We start from the raw sequence: 15,776 nt of genomic DNA on the forward strand, positions 1-15,776 counted from the left end.
GGCCCATTTGGAGTCCAACTGTTAGCCAAACAGCAATGATTAGACTCCACAGCAGGAGCATTTAAAGCAACCAATACCCGCTTGTTTTCAGCACTGTAAAGTCTGGCCACTGAACCTGCTGCAAATGAAGGTGCTGAACCGTTTTCACTTTTGCTTGCAAGGCTTTCTATTAATGTTGATTTAAATTATGGGAAGATTTATGGAAAAAAAAAATCAGATTGCCCTTCCCTTAGAAATTGGAGTAGAAGCAATGTGCGATTTAAGATTGAGATCAAGTCTGATATCAGACTACAACATTTATTGAACACGGAAAGAAAAATATGGACTATAAATGTCGAAAGCTGTGACCTTGGACAAAAACTAGAGCACTGAAATAGTGCTGTATCGTCCACACTAAAAGATTGCAAAGACAATGCGGGGAACCGGGGTTTGAGCAGGTCCGCTTTGTGTTGAGAGGTAACAGTGCTAACTGACTCAACCTTGTCCCAGTGCCCTTGAGCACAAAATTCAGACTGTCACATACAAAAGGACAACCAGGACTGCCCGCTGAACAGTTCATCTCATGCTTTTTCTGTCTTTTCCTATTTATGTTTTTTTTTTTTTTCCCCACATGTCAGAACTGTCTGAGCATCAAAGCCACAAATGAAATTTGGTCGGAGCTGCATAATGATAACATCCTCAATTGTAATTATACCGCTCGGACCAAATTGGAGCTGCATAATGATAACTTGGATTCTTAAAAGCTATGCAAGTATATTTACATAGCTTTTAAGCAGAAGTAAAACTGTAGCAGGTAGCTCCACATCTTTGACTTAGCAGAATTTTTATAACAATAACATTACTCAGACTTTGAGAATAATAATAATAATAATAATAATAATAATAATAATAATAATAATAATAATAATAATAATATTACATCATGGCTGGCTCATCTCTTGCGCTTATGTCCATCTGCCCAGCAAACATTTCAAACTAACCAAATGCCGACTGCTGGTCTTTTCTTGATATCTAATCGATTCAAAGTTAGTCCTACTGGAGCTGTCCAGTCCAACCACATTTGAGTTTCACACATTTTGTAAAATTTGTATTAATATTAATTATTTATTGTGAAGAATCCGTTGGTAAAGTTTAGGTATTTGCAACAAACTTGGTTAGGGTTACAAAAAGATCCCGGATTGGGTTAAAAATAAAAGGACTCTCTCGGTTGCCATGGTAATGCCACCCTGCTTTCACTGAACAAAATGACACAATGTCTTCTGTTATGAAATGTACTTCCTATTCAAATGCAATACCTACACGTTTGAAGAAAAAAATTAACCCCTGCTGGATAATGGTAAGGTTTCAACTGACTGGAAATCAAAATGGGGACTCAGTAAGCCATTTTTTATCTCTCTCCATCGTGATTTGTAATGCAGCAATTCTTAAATACAAAGTTTTCATTCATTTAAAGAAAATGTATTTTTTCTGTGGACCCACTGTAAAAACCATATCATTTATTTTATCTAATACTTATTTAATTTGGCATATTATGAATAATTAATAGAAAAAGATGTAAAACTTACGAAAATACAATTAAAAGCTCATAAATCTATACACTCCTTCACACTTCCAGAGCTGTTCAGTGGGCTCTTTGCCAGGCTGATTCTGGCCCCTGGGCCTTATGTTTGACACCCCTGCTTTAAAGTGATTTTTCAAATTTCGAAATTGCAAAGCATTAATGGCAAATGGCCTGTATTTGTATAGCGCTTTTCTAGTCCCTAAGGACCCCAAAGCGCTTTACACAACCAGTCATCCACCCATTCACACACTGGTGATGGCAAGCTACAATGTAGCCACAGCCACCCTGGGGCGCACTGACAGAGGCGAGGCTGCCGGACACTGGCGCCACCGGGCCCTCTGACCACCACCAGTAGGCAACGGGTGAAGTGTCTTGCCCAAGGACACAACGACCGAGACTGTCCAAGCCGGGGCTCGAACCGGCAACCTTCCGATTACAAGGCGAACTCCCAACTCTTGAGCCACGATCGCCCCAATGTAATTAATTAGTTAATTAATGTAACTAATGTCCCATTTTATCTGGTTTTCATCACTTTAAAAGATCCAGAACAAATACTAGTACGTACACATAGCTATACATAGTATGAGTAGTACCAGATTGCAAATTACAGTGTATGTCATACCTTTAAAATCTGAATTAAACTTTAATGGCCAAATATCTCACTCCAAATCCTGTCGATCAAAGCCTGCAATACATTTTGCTCAACGCAAGTCCAGGTGCTCTATAGAGTGAAAGCTTTGAATTATTAATTAGCATGCCTTGTTGCTTCCTATGTTCACCACTTAGCAGTTTGTAAGCATTTTGCTCCATATAAATGAACCCGACTGTAGCCTGAGTCACGTCAAGATATCCAACCAGCCATTCGAGTGGAAACAACGACGACCTGTGATATTCGTGTCTGTCAGGTGAGTGTGTCTGATATTCTGTCTCCATCTGTCATTTGTGGAGCACACCAACAATTAGCTTCATTACCGATTTATCTGGCAACTACGCTCTCAGTTAATTAACCTATAAAATGTCAAAAACGGTGAAAAATGTGCATTGTAATTTTTTGAATGCACCAGACGCTTTTTTTAATGTCCTATTGTGTCCGACTACAAATCCAAAAGCTATATGGAATTCATTTACTGATAGAAATGACAAAGAAAAGCACAAAATCATTACAAAAAGGTTTGCTTAATCTATAATTTAATCGGCTACTTTAAATGAACCGTCTGCAAATGCACAATTCTTATTTAATTAAGAAGAAATATATTCAACCTTATAAACAGCAAGCAATGCATTTCAATACAACACCACTTACACAGAATCAGTTATTAAAGCAAGTAACCACAATTATTTGAAAAAGCTCTACTGAAAGTAGGGCAAAGTTTAGCTTTTTAAAATCAATCTCTCTTTCTTTGCTCTGTTGCACATTCTCAGTCACACTTTTCACTCTTCTTAAACTTAACTTCATTTTTATTTTTTTAAGAACTGTTGTATATAGAAAAGTTTTTGCACCATCTTACAATTATTTCCCTTGTGGGATCAATAAAACGAGCTGTTTATTTTTATTGAATCATTTGGCCAAAACATTAGTAGCTTATTAATCAATTAACCATTCACCTGAAGCTGCAAGAGGTAACATGTTTCCACAACTTGGAATGTCCAAGAATAGACAAATAGCTTCCTTATTGACTCGTTTTTTTCAACAAATGGTATTTTAAAAAAAGAAAAGAGGGAAAATTACTAAATTTACCCCATTTACTGTCTTACATCAACCTGTGACGCTGCATCAGTTTTAAACTATATAAATATATATAAAACTAGTGTGGAAGGATTTTAAAATGCTTCTGCTATTTATCATAATAAAGATATTACAAACAAACAAATATATCAGTATCATAAATGGCCATACTGTTTTTGTAAACGCTGATATCAGCCCTTTATTTTGCAGTCCATGCCCAATATAAAAAATAAATAAATAAAAAAAAATTATAAAAACATAGTTACACAGGCCAAGAGACCAGTTGGCAACCACCTGTTGCTACAGAAAAAATTGCATTCTTCTGCTAGTCGTAAGTGCCTGCTGAAGGTGCTTTGAAATCAAATGCTAAAGCCTCGTTCATGTCGGCCCAGAGCGTGGCGAGTGACGCAACGATAACCATCGGTCACTATGGAAAAATGTGTATGCCACAACCAGTTTGCTATTGCTAGGTGAAGTTGGTCACAAAGTGGTATACCACACAGAAAACCTGTGACTCCTTTGGCCAGTAGCAGATTGTCAAGTTCACCTGTAGTTTGCATGGAATTTGCTGATTTTTCTGCAAATGCTCGCCAACCACTGTCCGAGCAGTGAAAACTATCAAACATGAAATGCAAAGCGAAAATGACGGCCGTTCAGCTTCAACGCAAAATATGCCCTTTTTGATTTGGTTTGGTTCAGCAGTAATGCAAAACATCAACTTTTACAACGTTTTACAGTAGGACATTCAGCAAACCCCAAGTTTGTTAAATAACATGTTTACACAATATTTAGTTGTCATGATGCTGGGCGGTATTAGCCAATGCTTGTCTCGCTCTCTTTCATGTAAGTACATCTAAGTCACAGCAATAAGCATTTGTTTCTCTCAAACAGGTTTTGGGTTGATGTTATATGCATTAAGCATTAAAAATGTGTACTTTACCCTACAGCAAACAGAATACTTCTATTAGCTTTTGAAGACTTTGAAATTATCTTCCCAATAGCAATAACTTCTTAAGTAACCTCATAGGACCTGGAAGAAAACAGGCCTATGTGAAGAAAAGACTTGAAGCTCATACTGGTGTTAGAGCAGGCTCCTGCATTATTAGATGGTCACCACTGAACCCATCATCCCCACACACACACACACACACACACACACTGGATGACAAAAGAGGGAAAAAAAACAAAAAAAAAACATCTTACCTGTATAACCTGCAACCCAACCCCATGAAGACACCATGGCCAGCAACCACTTGAACATGATGCCTTCAATGTGCCAGAAAACGGAGCGGTCCCATATTCTCAGGGGTTGAAGCAGCATCAGGTACAAGCAGTAGGATGGGATGGCTACACAGTTGTTGATGAACATAAAAGTGAAACGGAGCACGGATCTGAGGAGAACCCAGACCAGTTTCCCGGCCCCATCCAAGAGCTGTGCCATCCTGATACACACCGTCTGCAAAAGGACACACGCACGGCAGCAGTTAGCCTCTCCTACTGACTTGTTTCACAAGACAGGAAACAAGTCATGTGTGCAACTTGCATCACGTTATCCTCACTGTACACAAACTGTCTGAACCAATCCCCAAATTTACTCATAGCTATTACACACACATACGTACACACACTCTAAACCAAGCAGAGTCTGCCGCTAACCGGCTGAGGCTATTTCACGGAATTTATATGTAACACACGCGTCCTGGACGCTGCAGTCACAGTATTGATAATGAAGATTTACTCTTAAATATGCCCGCTCCTTCTTCTTTAGCGACAGTCTGCTAGCGGGCCAATCTTTTACAGTTTTCCTTGCAAAGACAGCACCATAAAAGGACCAGCCGCTCAGGACACGGTCGAGTACTTCATGACATGCTAGCTAGCGGTGGAGTGAGTTAGCATAACGAGATTAGTTAATAAATATTGGCACTATTGCAAAATAGACCGACACGCACAGCATAGGAAGCTAAGACTTAACACAGTGTTTTACGAGACAATAACACACGTTAACTCGTACGCTGGGTGTCTGGAGGCTCCTGCAAAGCGCAATAGCCGTGTGCCTCATCCAGAATATAGCCCGACCCCTGTAATTGAGTAGTAAAAGTCCTGTAGCTCATGTTACTCACCCGGTTACCGTCACTGAAGCATCCAAGGACGGCCGAAGGTGCAGCTAATTGTTGGAGCGAGATAAACGCTGTCACGTGTACCCAACCCAGGAGGTTAAGTTAGCAGTATTTGCAGGTCGGCATGGTCGGGCTATCAAACGTGGGGGTCAAAGGTGGAAATACTGCGCGATAAAACTGCGGCTGCACCCATTTAGCTATAAAACGCGGACTGCTTGGGAACACGCTCAATCCCGGAGGGCACCGTTAGCTCGCTAGCTGGCTAGCAAGCGACTCCACTCGAGCGCCGCTGGCTCCATCTCAGTCAGACACCGGGATAAATCCTCTGATGCATCATCATCATCACCATCATCGTCATCGTCAAGTTAGCCGACCTCCCATTAGCGAATATTGACGAGAGGCGGCTCAGCCGACGAGGGGAGGCCTGTTGGGATCAGCCCTGATCGTTAGACAAACGCGCCTTAAAATATGCACCGCAGGTACACATCAAATACAAAGATCAGCGATTTCTCGTCTCTAGCTTCCAAGAGCCGTTGTCTTTCTCCGGATGCCGATCACACCGCGTCAATGTACACAAAAGATCAACAGGATCGGAAATGATATGATCCTGCCTTCAAAATAAAATCTTCTTAGTAGTAATCGTACAAAGTGAAGTCAGCTTTTTTTTTCTTTTTTTTTTTTGGTCTAGATATTATGCTATTAAATGAAAATAAAAGGCTTAACTAAAAATCCTTACATGTCCACGCCAGGAACCTTTTATCTTATCTTATCTTATCTTTAGTATTTAGTCACTTTTGTAGATTAACATTGTTAAATGTTCTTATAAGGTTGGATTCCTCACTGAGAAGATAAAGTAGTTTGAGGAGCTCCTGAGAGAGAGAGGTAATAACAGAAGGAGGAAAGTTAGTAAATAAGGAAGTGCAAACGATTACTAAAGAGGAAGTGAGATTAGCTATTAAGAGGATGAAAAGCAGAACGGTCCATATGACATACCTGTGGAAGTATGAAGATATCCAGGAGAGAGCTCAGTGGACCTTTTTACACAGTCCACTGAAAGGATGAGGTGCAGAGGTGTAGTAGCTTCAAAGGGATAAGGATTATGATCATCATCATCACAGAGATCATTCCTGTTATCCAAATATCTGACTATAGTCTATACATTTAAACAATGATCACCCAAACAGAATTAGCAAAAATTATTGCACTTTTTTAGAGTTTAACTCAACAAATTATAAATTAAGTAAACCCCGAGCAGCTGCTGGAACAACTATCAGCCTATATTGGATGATTAGCAAGACCCCCCATCATACTTCCAGTATTCACTTTGTTTAATGTTTTAGGAAGATCATCCATATAAAAACGGAAACAAAACACCTGACAATATCCTGCCTAGTCAGATCACGCTGGTTACTAAAAAGGATGTAGGTTCCAACGAATAAGTCTTGATTAGTTCACTAAAGATTCAAATGTCTGATTATTTACAAAGTTACAAACAGATCATTGTCACATAATCATCATGTTTTTAATCTTTGAGCTTTTTTTTCTCCATATTTATTTGTGCAATTTTTATACCTGAATATATTACATTTTTAAATGTATTCTTTTCGCAGAGTTATGAAAAGCTTTAATGTTGATGGTGTGGTCCTGTGAGGATGTTTTACATACATTTATGTATATGGTTTCTTTTACTGTTTAGTTTTTGCCATAATAAATCATTTCTAACTTTTTTGTGTAATGAAATGTATTAAGAAAATTAAATGTTTCTAAACATTTATTGTTTGGCCAGATCTTGTATAAAATAAATTTTCACATTTATTTTATTTTTTACACTTTTTTTTTTAAATTCTCCATAATTAAATATCTTGAACTTATAATATGAACTGTATTCTTAAATGTTTATTGCTCTGGTCATGTGATCATACTCTACTTATTCTTGTTTTTTGTTTTTAATACTTTTATTAGTTCAATAAAATATTACCTATATTATGGAATAATGTTATATATACTACAATACTACCACTACTACTAATGATGATAATAATATTGTAATCATTGCCACACTAGTTCAATGTGAACTAGAAACTAATTTGAATTTCTATTGCACAATGAGGTCATCGAGACACTTTGATTTTGAAAACCAAAAGCGGATGTTGTTGTTTTTTAAGAGCTTCTCGCTTGATCATCTGACGCCTGCCAGTAGTCTGAGTGCGCAGACTCCGAAGTGCTGATGGTTGGTTTCAGTCTACGACCACAAAAATAAATAATAAATTTAAAAAATCTTATGACTACATCTGAAGTCATCTCGGCACATTTCCAGTTAGTTTTTAAGCTCACATTTGGTTGTGGATATTTTATAATTATTATTTTTTAACAGGCTTTGCCTTTTCTTCTCTAGGATAGAAACAGCGTTATGGTATTTTAGGAACGCTGTGAGCGCAAAATTAATAACATTATAAAAGTTTAAAATAATTATAGCTCACTTTTAGGTGCTTAAATGCTGATGAACATAACAGGAAAGTCAACTGAGGGGTAAAAATTTAAAACGCTAAACTATCAAGAAAGTGTTAAATATGATGTTATAGACCAGTCATTTAGATAAATATGAGGCTGACAGCACAGATTGTAATGGTCTTCAAATGAAGATGCTCCGTTAATTACTATGGGCTGCCCCCTGTTGGCTGTCTGTGCAACTGCATGTATGTAGGACGCTAAATCCAAGGACGTTTAGCATTAAACTATCCCAGAGAGGCTACTGCACGCAAGAAATCCTATTTGAGAATATGTGAAAAATTAAAAAGCTGCATTAAATTAGGCATTTTCATGTTATCCAGACAGCAAAAGATATAAAGATGAGCATAGATGAGCATAGATAAAATAGATGAGTTAAAAAAATAAAGTGTTCAAAAAAAACAAAAAACACACTAAGTTATTATTTAAATCAATTTGGTATTTTAATCATTAAAAAATATGTACATATTTAATTTCTACAAGGTCAAGTGCAGAAGGTCAAACTGTAAGCGCTACTAGAAGCGAGTGTATGTGCTCCTCTGTGGCGCGGGCTGAGCTCCGCCCTGCTGCAGCTGGTGACGGAGTTGCTGGGAGTACGGGTCCTCCAGAGACTTTACTGACACCGTCGTCTTGGGCCCCGTCTTCCACTCTATGCCGCTCTCATCCACCACAGAGGCCTCCACGGTGACGGTGTGGGTGCCCAGGATGGAGAAATTCAGCAGGAACTGGGTGCTGAAGTAGTCGTTGTGGGGCTCCACACGCTGCTTGATCTCATTTGTTTTAGTATCTAGTGGAATCTGAAATGGGAAAAAAACTGTTTAAAACGTTTATACTGGTCAAACTGGTCTAATCTGTGTCATTTAATCCATCTAAACTATGTTGTAGTGAGTTGTCCAGTTTTAGAGATCAGCTGAGAAGATCTCTGACCTTTCTTAAACATAGTGAACTAGACAGCACCTCAGAGAAATCACAAGCTCATTACTCACAGCAACGCTAATGTCTATTAAGCTGCTTTGTTAGATACACGTTCTGCTGCTCAGTAATGAAAACATCCAATCAGCCAACCAGATAGCATCATCTCGATGCATTTAGGCATGCAGACGTCATCAAGACAACCTCTGAGTGCGAACTGAGCATCAGAGCATCAAAAGTTAAGGTGTATTTTTGGGCTTTTCGCCTTTATTTGAAAGTCGGGTAGTGCAGAGTAGACAGGAAAGAGGCGAGGAGAGAGCAGGGATATACGCAGCAAGGTGTCAGGGGTCGGACTTGCATGCAGAAGAGCATCTCTGACTGCACAACAGTGAAGCAAATGGGCTGCAGCTGCAGAACAAGAAACAGGAAGCTGTAGCTACAGTGGGGCAAAAAAGTATTTAGTCAGCCACCGATTGTGAAAGTTCCCCCACTTAAAATGATGACAGAGGTCAGTAATTTGCACCAGAGGTACACTTCAACTGTGAGAGACAGAATGTGAAAAAAAAATCCATGAATTCACATGGTAGGATTTGTAAAGAATTTATTCGTAAATCAGGGTGGAAAATAAGTATTTGGTCACCTCAAACAAGGAAAATCTCTGGCTCTCACAGACCTGTAACGTCTTCTGTAAGAAGCTTTTCTGTCCCCCACTCGTTACCTGTATGAATGGCACCTGTTTGAACTCATCATCTGTATAAAAGACACCTGTCCACAGCCTCAAACAGTCAGACTCCAAACTCCGCCATGGCCAAGACCAAAGAGCTTTCGAAGGACACCAGGAAAAGTATTGTAGACCTGCACCAGACTGGGAAGAGTGAATCTACAATAGGCAAGCAGCTTGGTGTGAAAAAATCAACTGTGGGAGCAATCATCAGAAAATGGAAGATGTACAAGACCACTGATAATCTCCCTCGATCTGGGGCTCCACGCAAGATCTCATCCCGTGGGGTCAAAATGATCATGAGAACGGTGAGCAAAGATCCCAGAACCACACGGGGGGACCTGGTGAATGACCTGCAGAGAGCTGGGACCAAAGTAACAAAGGTCACCATCAGTAACACACTACAACGGCAGGGAATCAAATCCCGCAGTGCCAGACGTGTTCCGCTGCTGAAGCCAGTGCATGTCCAGGCCCGTCTGAAGTTTGCCAGAGAGCACATGGATGATACAGCAGAGGATTGGGAGAATGTCATGTGGTCAGATGAAACCAAAGTAGAACTTTTTGGTATAAACTCAACTCGTCGTGTTTGGAGGAAGAAGAATACTGAGTTGCATCCCAAGAACACCATACCTACTGTGAAGCATGGGGGTGGAAACATCATGCTATGGGGCTGTTTTTCTGCCAAGGGGACAGGACGACTGATCCGTGTTAAGGACAGAACGAATGGGGCCATGTATCGTGAGATTTTGAGCCAAAACCTCCTTCCATCAGTGAGAACTTTGAAGATGAAACGAGGCTGGGTCTTCCAACATGACAGTGATCCAAAACACACCGCCCGGGCAACAAAGGAGTGGCTCCGTAAGAAGCATTTGAAAGTCCTGGAGTGGCCTAGCCAGTCTCCAGACCTCAACCCCATAGAAAATCTGTGGCGGGAGTTGAAAGTCCGTGTTGCTCGGCGACAGCCCCAAAACATCACTGCTCTCGAGAAGATCTGCATGGAGGAATGGGCCAAAATACCAGCTACTGTGTGTGCAAACCTGGTAAAGACCTATAGTAAACGTTTGACCTCTGTTATTGCCAACAAAGGTTATGTTACAAAGTATTGAGTTGTATTTTTGTTATTGACCAAATACTTATTTTCCACCCTGATTTACCAATAAATTCTTTACAAATCCTACCATGTGGATTCATGGATTTTTTTTTTTTTCACATTCTGTCTCTCACAGTTGAAGTGTACCTCTGGTGCAAATTACTGACCTCTGTCATCATTTTAGGTGGGGGAACTTGCACAATCGGTGGCTGACTAAATACTTTTTTTGCCCCACTGTACAAATCACACGGGCTCATCAAAATCAATCTCTAGAAGCCTGGGAAAAGTTGCCTGCTCTGATGAATCTCAGTTTCTGGTGTAACTTAAAAATACAAAATCAAAAATCCACTTGACTGTGTTAAACTGGGACTCATTTGCAGTCATCTGTAATTATTACTATTGACAATAGTGGAAACTATATCCTGCAACATATATGTGGCTGGATAGTGACTGGGAAATTCGTCTTTTAGAACCAATAACATGCTCTTTATGAGGACATGGAGACCTATTTTTATGATATTTAAACAACAAAGAGAGAGTTTACAAATCTGTGTTTAGCATTGTACTCTGTCGCAACAATTGTAAAAGTGGCAATGAAAATAAGATTTGTGACGTCTAAGTTGTTTAAGTGTCAATACAAACTAAGTACATAAAAAAACTTTGACTGAGGCCACACACCTTGTAGTCAGGTCCCGTCTTGCTCTGAAGAACTGAGGTAACATTAAGACAGACTGACTGGATCTTTCTGAAGAGTCCCGGAGTTGAGCCGTGCTGCACCACACCCTCCACCTTCAAGGTCAGCTGCTGAGTGTTCTGCACTGGGATTGGCTCGCTCGGTGTTCGCGGGGATGGTGAAAGGGCGAGCTGGAAAAAACACAACACACATAAACCTTCAGAGTACCAAAGGAAGAATGTCTTCCTTCCTCTGATGAACACCCACCTTATCGGCCAAAACAGATGTACACGTTAAAATACTAAAGTGACACTGTGGAAACGTCTCATGCGTTCCTCTTACAGCGGGCTATTTCCTGGACTATTTCTTGGCTCGACGCACTGCTTTCCAAGAAGCCCAGCCAAGAAACAGTCCAGCACATAATCCCCATAAAAACACAGAGAGGTGATTTTACATAATATATGAATTAGTGCGCTTTAGAAGTGCTGGCAGGCAGATTTTACCTCGTCTCCAGTCTTTGTCCTGAGCTGAGCCTGCCGTCTCCCTGTATTAGCTACATATCTACTCCTAAGCGATATCAATCTTATTATCCAAGTCCAATAAGCAGCTAGCTTGGGGGAAGACAGCCTGTGGTGACTGTGCCTTAGAATATGCATATCATTATTGTGCTTTTCTCTTTAAACCAACTAAAAACAGTTACCTTGATGCTGGTGGACTGCAGCTTTTGGAAGAAATATCTCTGGAAAGACAGCGGCACCTTCAGCAAAGCTATGACAGCATCACAGAGACAGCTGGTGTGCTGAAAAAACAAGCAACACATTTTCATCATTTGCTCCCACTTCATTTTTGTCATTTCCATTTTTTTCCCCCAACCTTAAAGCAACTGAATGGGGTCCTTTATGACCCTCGCTCTACTGTAATATGAAAGTTCTCCAATTTTTTATTTTATTTTTTTAACCGGACTTTAGATTTTGTTAAAAAACATTAACAAATAACAGTCACGGACTGACTAAAGAAACATAATTTCATCCACACAATTTGGGATTTTTAACTCCTTTGTCTGTGGCATTAGTACCAGACCATCGATGATGAAGTACCGAGTGTTAATCTTACCAGATGTGAGACAGGAGGGTGTTTCTTGGTGAGGCTCTCCGCTTCCTCCAGCACGTGGTTAAAGACCGACATCATCCGTCGCTCATATTCGCTCTCCGTCTGGACAGACCCCACAGTGCCGTACTCCTGAAAACTACATTACAGAAACAGATGGAAGACATGTCGGGGGAATTCACAGAAGGGACCTGTTGCTGCAAAGCGCTTTCTCTACAGATCAGTCGAGTACACGGTCCAGTGGAGGAGCTTTTGTCAAATAAAATAAGGTGCATTTACTTTTATTACACTGTCATACATCTGTGGGCAGCTTATAAAGGGCTACCTCTACGTGTGATGCTGAAAGCTAATAAAATAAAACCAAAATATAGAGGAAAAATCCTTAGTTTCACATTTGTTAGTTTAGTAAAAAAAATTCGATGACAAATTGCCTGATGAGGCACTGATGGACATGTTATCTGATACTCTGAAGGTCTACCAGTCTGTGAGTCTACTGCTTTAATGTGGTGGTGTTTTCATTGTAATATATGTGCAGATTTTCATAAACCTAGTCTTTGACACACGTCCTCCATGCAACAATAGCTAAAAACACTAAAACTACCACTGAAAGTCAAAAACTGGACTGAAACTAAACATATTCAAACAACAGAAGATCTGGACTATTCTAGAAGATACACCTGTGGTATCGTTTTGAAAATCTGAGGCAACTTCCTTCTCGAATGACTGTATTTACAAGATTTTCAGAAAACCTGATCGCTGAGATTCAAACTTGTCCGAGATTTTTCTAGATATGCCTATGGTATCAATTTGAGACTCCTATGTTGCCTCGTTCTGGAGTTATCGCATTCACAAACTTGGATATCCACATTGCCCGGCTGGCCAGCAGGGTGACAATAATGCATTTTACGGCTGAAACAAAACTAAACTCAAACAAGAAATCTGGAAACTAAAAGTAAAGAAAACACAAAACTATAGTAACTCCGGTACAGAAAAACTCAACACAATCTAAACTAGATCCATTCAAATCAAATTATTTGTTGACACTCAGAGCAGCCCTCACCTGGCAGCCTGTGGGTCCAGTATCAAAGCTTCAATCACGTGGGAGACGAGCAAGCAGCTCTGCTGTTGTCTGGGCAAACAGTTAAAGAAAACTTAAGGACATAAGTTATGAGATGATATTTAAAAAAGAAAAAAAAAAGAGAGAAGGAAGAAGTATAAAAGTATGATGATGTGCGTTTAAGGATACAACTCCACATTGCGAAGGGTTGCATAATCTGCATCAAACGACGACTGGTGTAAGTCAGCATAGCGAGCAGCAAGACTTCTGAACTCATCCATGCACACCTTCATCTGGAGAGAAGAGAAACGCATCGCAGCTTCACAACTATGCTTTTATTCCTCTAGATAAAGCTAGGCAAATAAAATAATTATACTGGCTTTTTGTCGTCCAGTGAAAAGATCCAAGTAAAACTGAGCTACTGACCCGGAGGCCCAAAAGGGAAAACTATATTGAACACTGACCTTAAATCAAATTTACCTCCTAATTAAAAGCAAATACCTCTTCAGCATGATGAACAATCTGCTCCAGTTTGCTGGTGCATTAACAGAAAGCCTAAATAGTGACCTTTGACATGCTGTAACCACAAATTCAAAATAAGTAAATAAATAAAAGGGAGTCCACTCCTCTCAGGCCAAAGTTCAGCATGTCACCTGCATTGAGATGCGGCCACAGCGTTGCAGCTCATTTCCTGAAGTGAGGGCGATGGTGGTTGCGATGGCGGGAGGAGGGCTGGTTTTCAGACTGTTGCAGGTACAAATGAGCTGCGACAAAGCTTGCAGGGTGTCGATCCGGAGCTTAATGAACTCGCACTGGAATGTGAGCGGGCTCAGAGGAGTGCTGGCAGCCTGCAGGGAGGGATTAATCAGATAAATAAGGACACAGCAGTTAAATAGTGGCGCGGCTTGAGTTGATCTAACGAGATTCTAGGTGAGTCACGTCATTAGCAGTTAGAGTTGCTTTGAAATCAGCTCTAATGGCACCCCTCTCCACACTGGCTATCAGCAGCTCTCAGCATCCTGTCACTGGTGATAGATAAACAGTATTAATGCTTTTTGACAAGCAGATGCCTGGCAGTTAACTGACTGTGAGGGAGGCGATGCCCTTTTGGTAGGAGCGCAAGGCCTCTGCGATGGCGCTCATGGCTCCGCTGTAGTCCCCGTCTTCCACGTGACTCAGGCACTGCTCAGCCTGGGAGAACTCCTTCAGGCTGCTCAGCCAGAAGTAGAAGTGCTCCGAGGCCACACGAGTCCGCACACACTGGTACAGCTCGCTGGAGAACTCGTGGCATCCCTGCAGGTGAACGATAAGAAAATAATCATCTTGCCGGAGACCCGAGGCACTTCGTGGCTGTTTGCAACACCGTTTTGATCCAAAGATCTCACCATGCGCGAGGCTTGCCGTGCAATGCGATACACCGTCCAGCCGTTAGCAACGTTCTCCAGCTGCTGTTTGATGACAGTCTTCACTTCGGCTGACAGAGACGACTGGCTTGCAACAAAAATCACTGTTGCCAAGGAAACCTGCAGCAGTGACAGTAGGGGGCGATGAGTGTGAAACTCTAGAGATCGGCGATATGTAAAGGCAGTAAAACAAGGAGGTAAATATTAACAGGATGCTCCTGTGAGGTTCCTCTACCTTCTATTAAAACATGAAGGCTAAATAAAACTGCATCATGTATCATTTAGTCTCACATCAGCTGATGCGTGAACCCTTGCACATCTCTCACCAGAAGCTCCTGCTGCTTATCGGTGGACGAGTGACTGGCCACCCGGTAGAGATCAACCAGATCCCCCAGCATACCGTCCCCCAGCACAGGCAGGTGGGTGGCGATGGCCGCCAGAGCGTGACACATGAGAACACGAGAGGAGTCGCAGGACAAGTGGAGCTGGCCGAGCAGGAATTCCACTGCAGACTGGCTGAGATGGGGTCGACTTTTCAGCAGCTTAACCAATGAGGTGAGAGCTGTCTAAAGTTGAAAACAAGAAAATGCAGAGATGGATTGAACACAATCAATGAACCATTTGCTAAGTCTTTAGCCAGCGAGCTAACACACCTTTGTCCAGCTCCATGAGAGCGGAGTTAGCGTCGAGCTCCTGTTCGCCATAACAAGCCACTGACAGGAATGAGCGACATTACTGTGCAGTTTTTACTCCTTAAAAGAAGATACACTCATGAGATGTTAGCATTTCACTGTTCAGGCGGCATTCAGGAAAACACTGAGGATACAGAGACAGAACATCCGGTCTGGAGATTGACTTTCATAATAAAACGCCAGTTGTTACTTTAGTGCTTCTGTTGAAA

General features: G+C 41.0%; 2 protein-coding genes across 2 annotated transcripts in view; both read right to left on the reverse strand.

Annotated features, from left to right (window-relative positions):
* LOC308396542 (acyl-CoA:lysophosphatidylglycerol acyltransferase 1-like) overlaps positions 1-5,987 on the reverse strand; it is a 75,823-nt gene extending 69,836 nt beyond the window's left edge. The window contains exons 1-2 of the mRNA XM_080881927.1: positions 5,408-5,987; positions 4,491-4,743 (exon numbers count right to left, since the gene is read on the reverse strand). Of these exons, the coding sequence (XP_080738053.1) occupies positions 4,491-4,728 (238 nt within the window). The 5' untranslated portion in view covers positions 4,729-4,743; positions 5,408-5,987. The remainder of the gene's footprint in view (positions 1-4,490; positions 4,744-5,407) is intronic.
* A 2,343-nt stretch (positions 5,988-8,330) lies between these two features.
* Positions 8,331-15,713, reverse strand: LOC308396552 (integrator complex subunit 7-like). The gene is made up of 11 exons (XM_080881949.1): positions 15,529-15,713; positions 15,202-15,441; positions 14,858-14,995; positions 14,559-14,765; positions 14,126-14,320; positions 13,662-13,765; positions 13,476-13,544; positions 12,422-12,554; positions 12,009-12,107; positions 11,314-11,499; positions 8,331-8,709 (listed from the first exon to the last, which is right to left on the reverse strand). The coding sequence occupies exons 1-11, from the start codon at positions 15,577-15,579 to the stop codon at positions 8,428-8,430; spliced, it is 1,704 nt and encodes a 567-aa protein (XP_080738075.1). The 5' UTR covers positions 15,580-15,713; the 3' UTR covers positions 8,331-8,427.
* Between the last annotated feature and the right edge of the window lie 63 nt (positions 15,714-15,776).

Source organism: Rhamphochromis sp. 'chilingali' (genome assembly GCF_963969265.1).
Source record: "Rhamphochromis sp. 'chilingali' genome assembly, chromosome: 5".
In the NCBI taxonomy this organism is placed as follows: Eukaryota; Metazoa; Chordata; class Actinopteri; order Cichliformes; family Cichlidae; genus Rhamphochromis; species Rhamphochromis sp. 'chilingali'.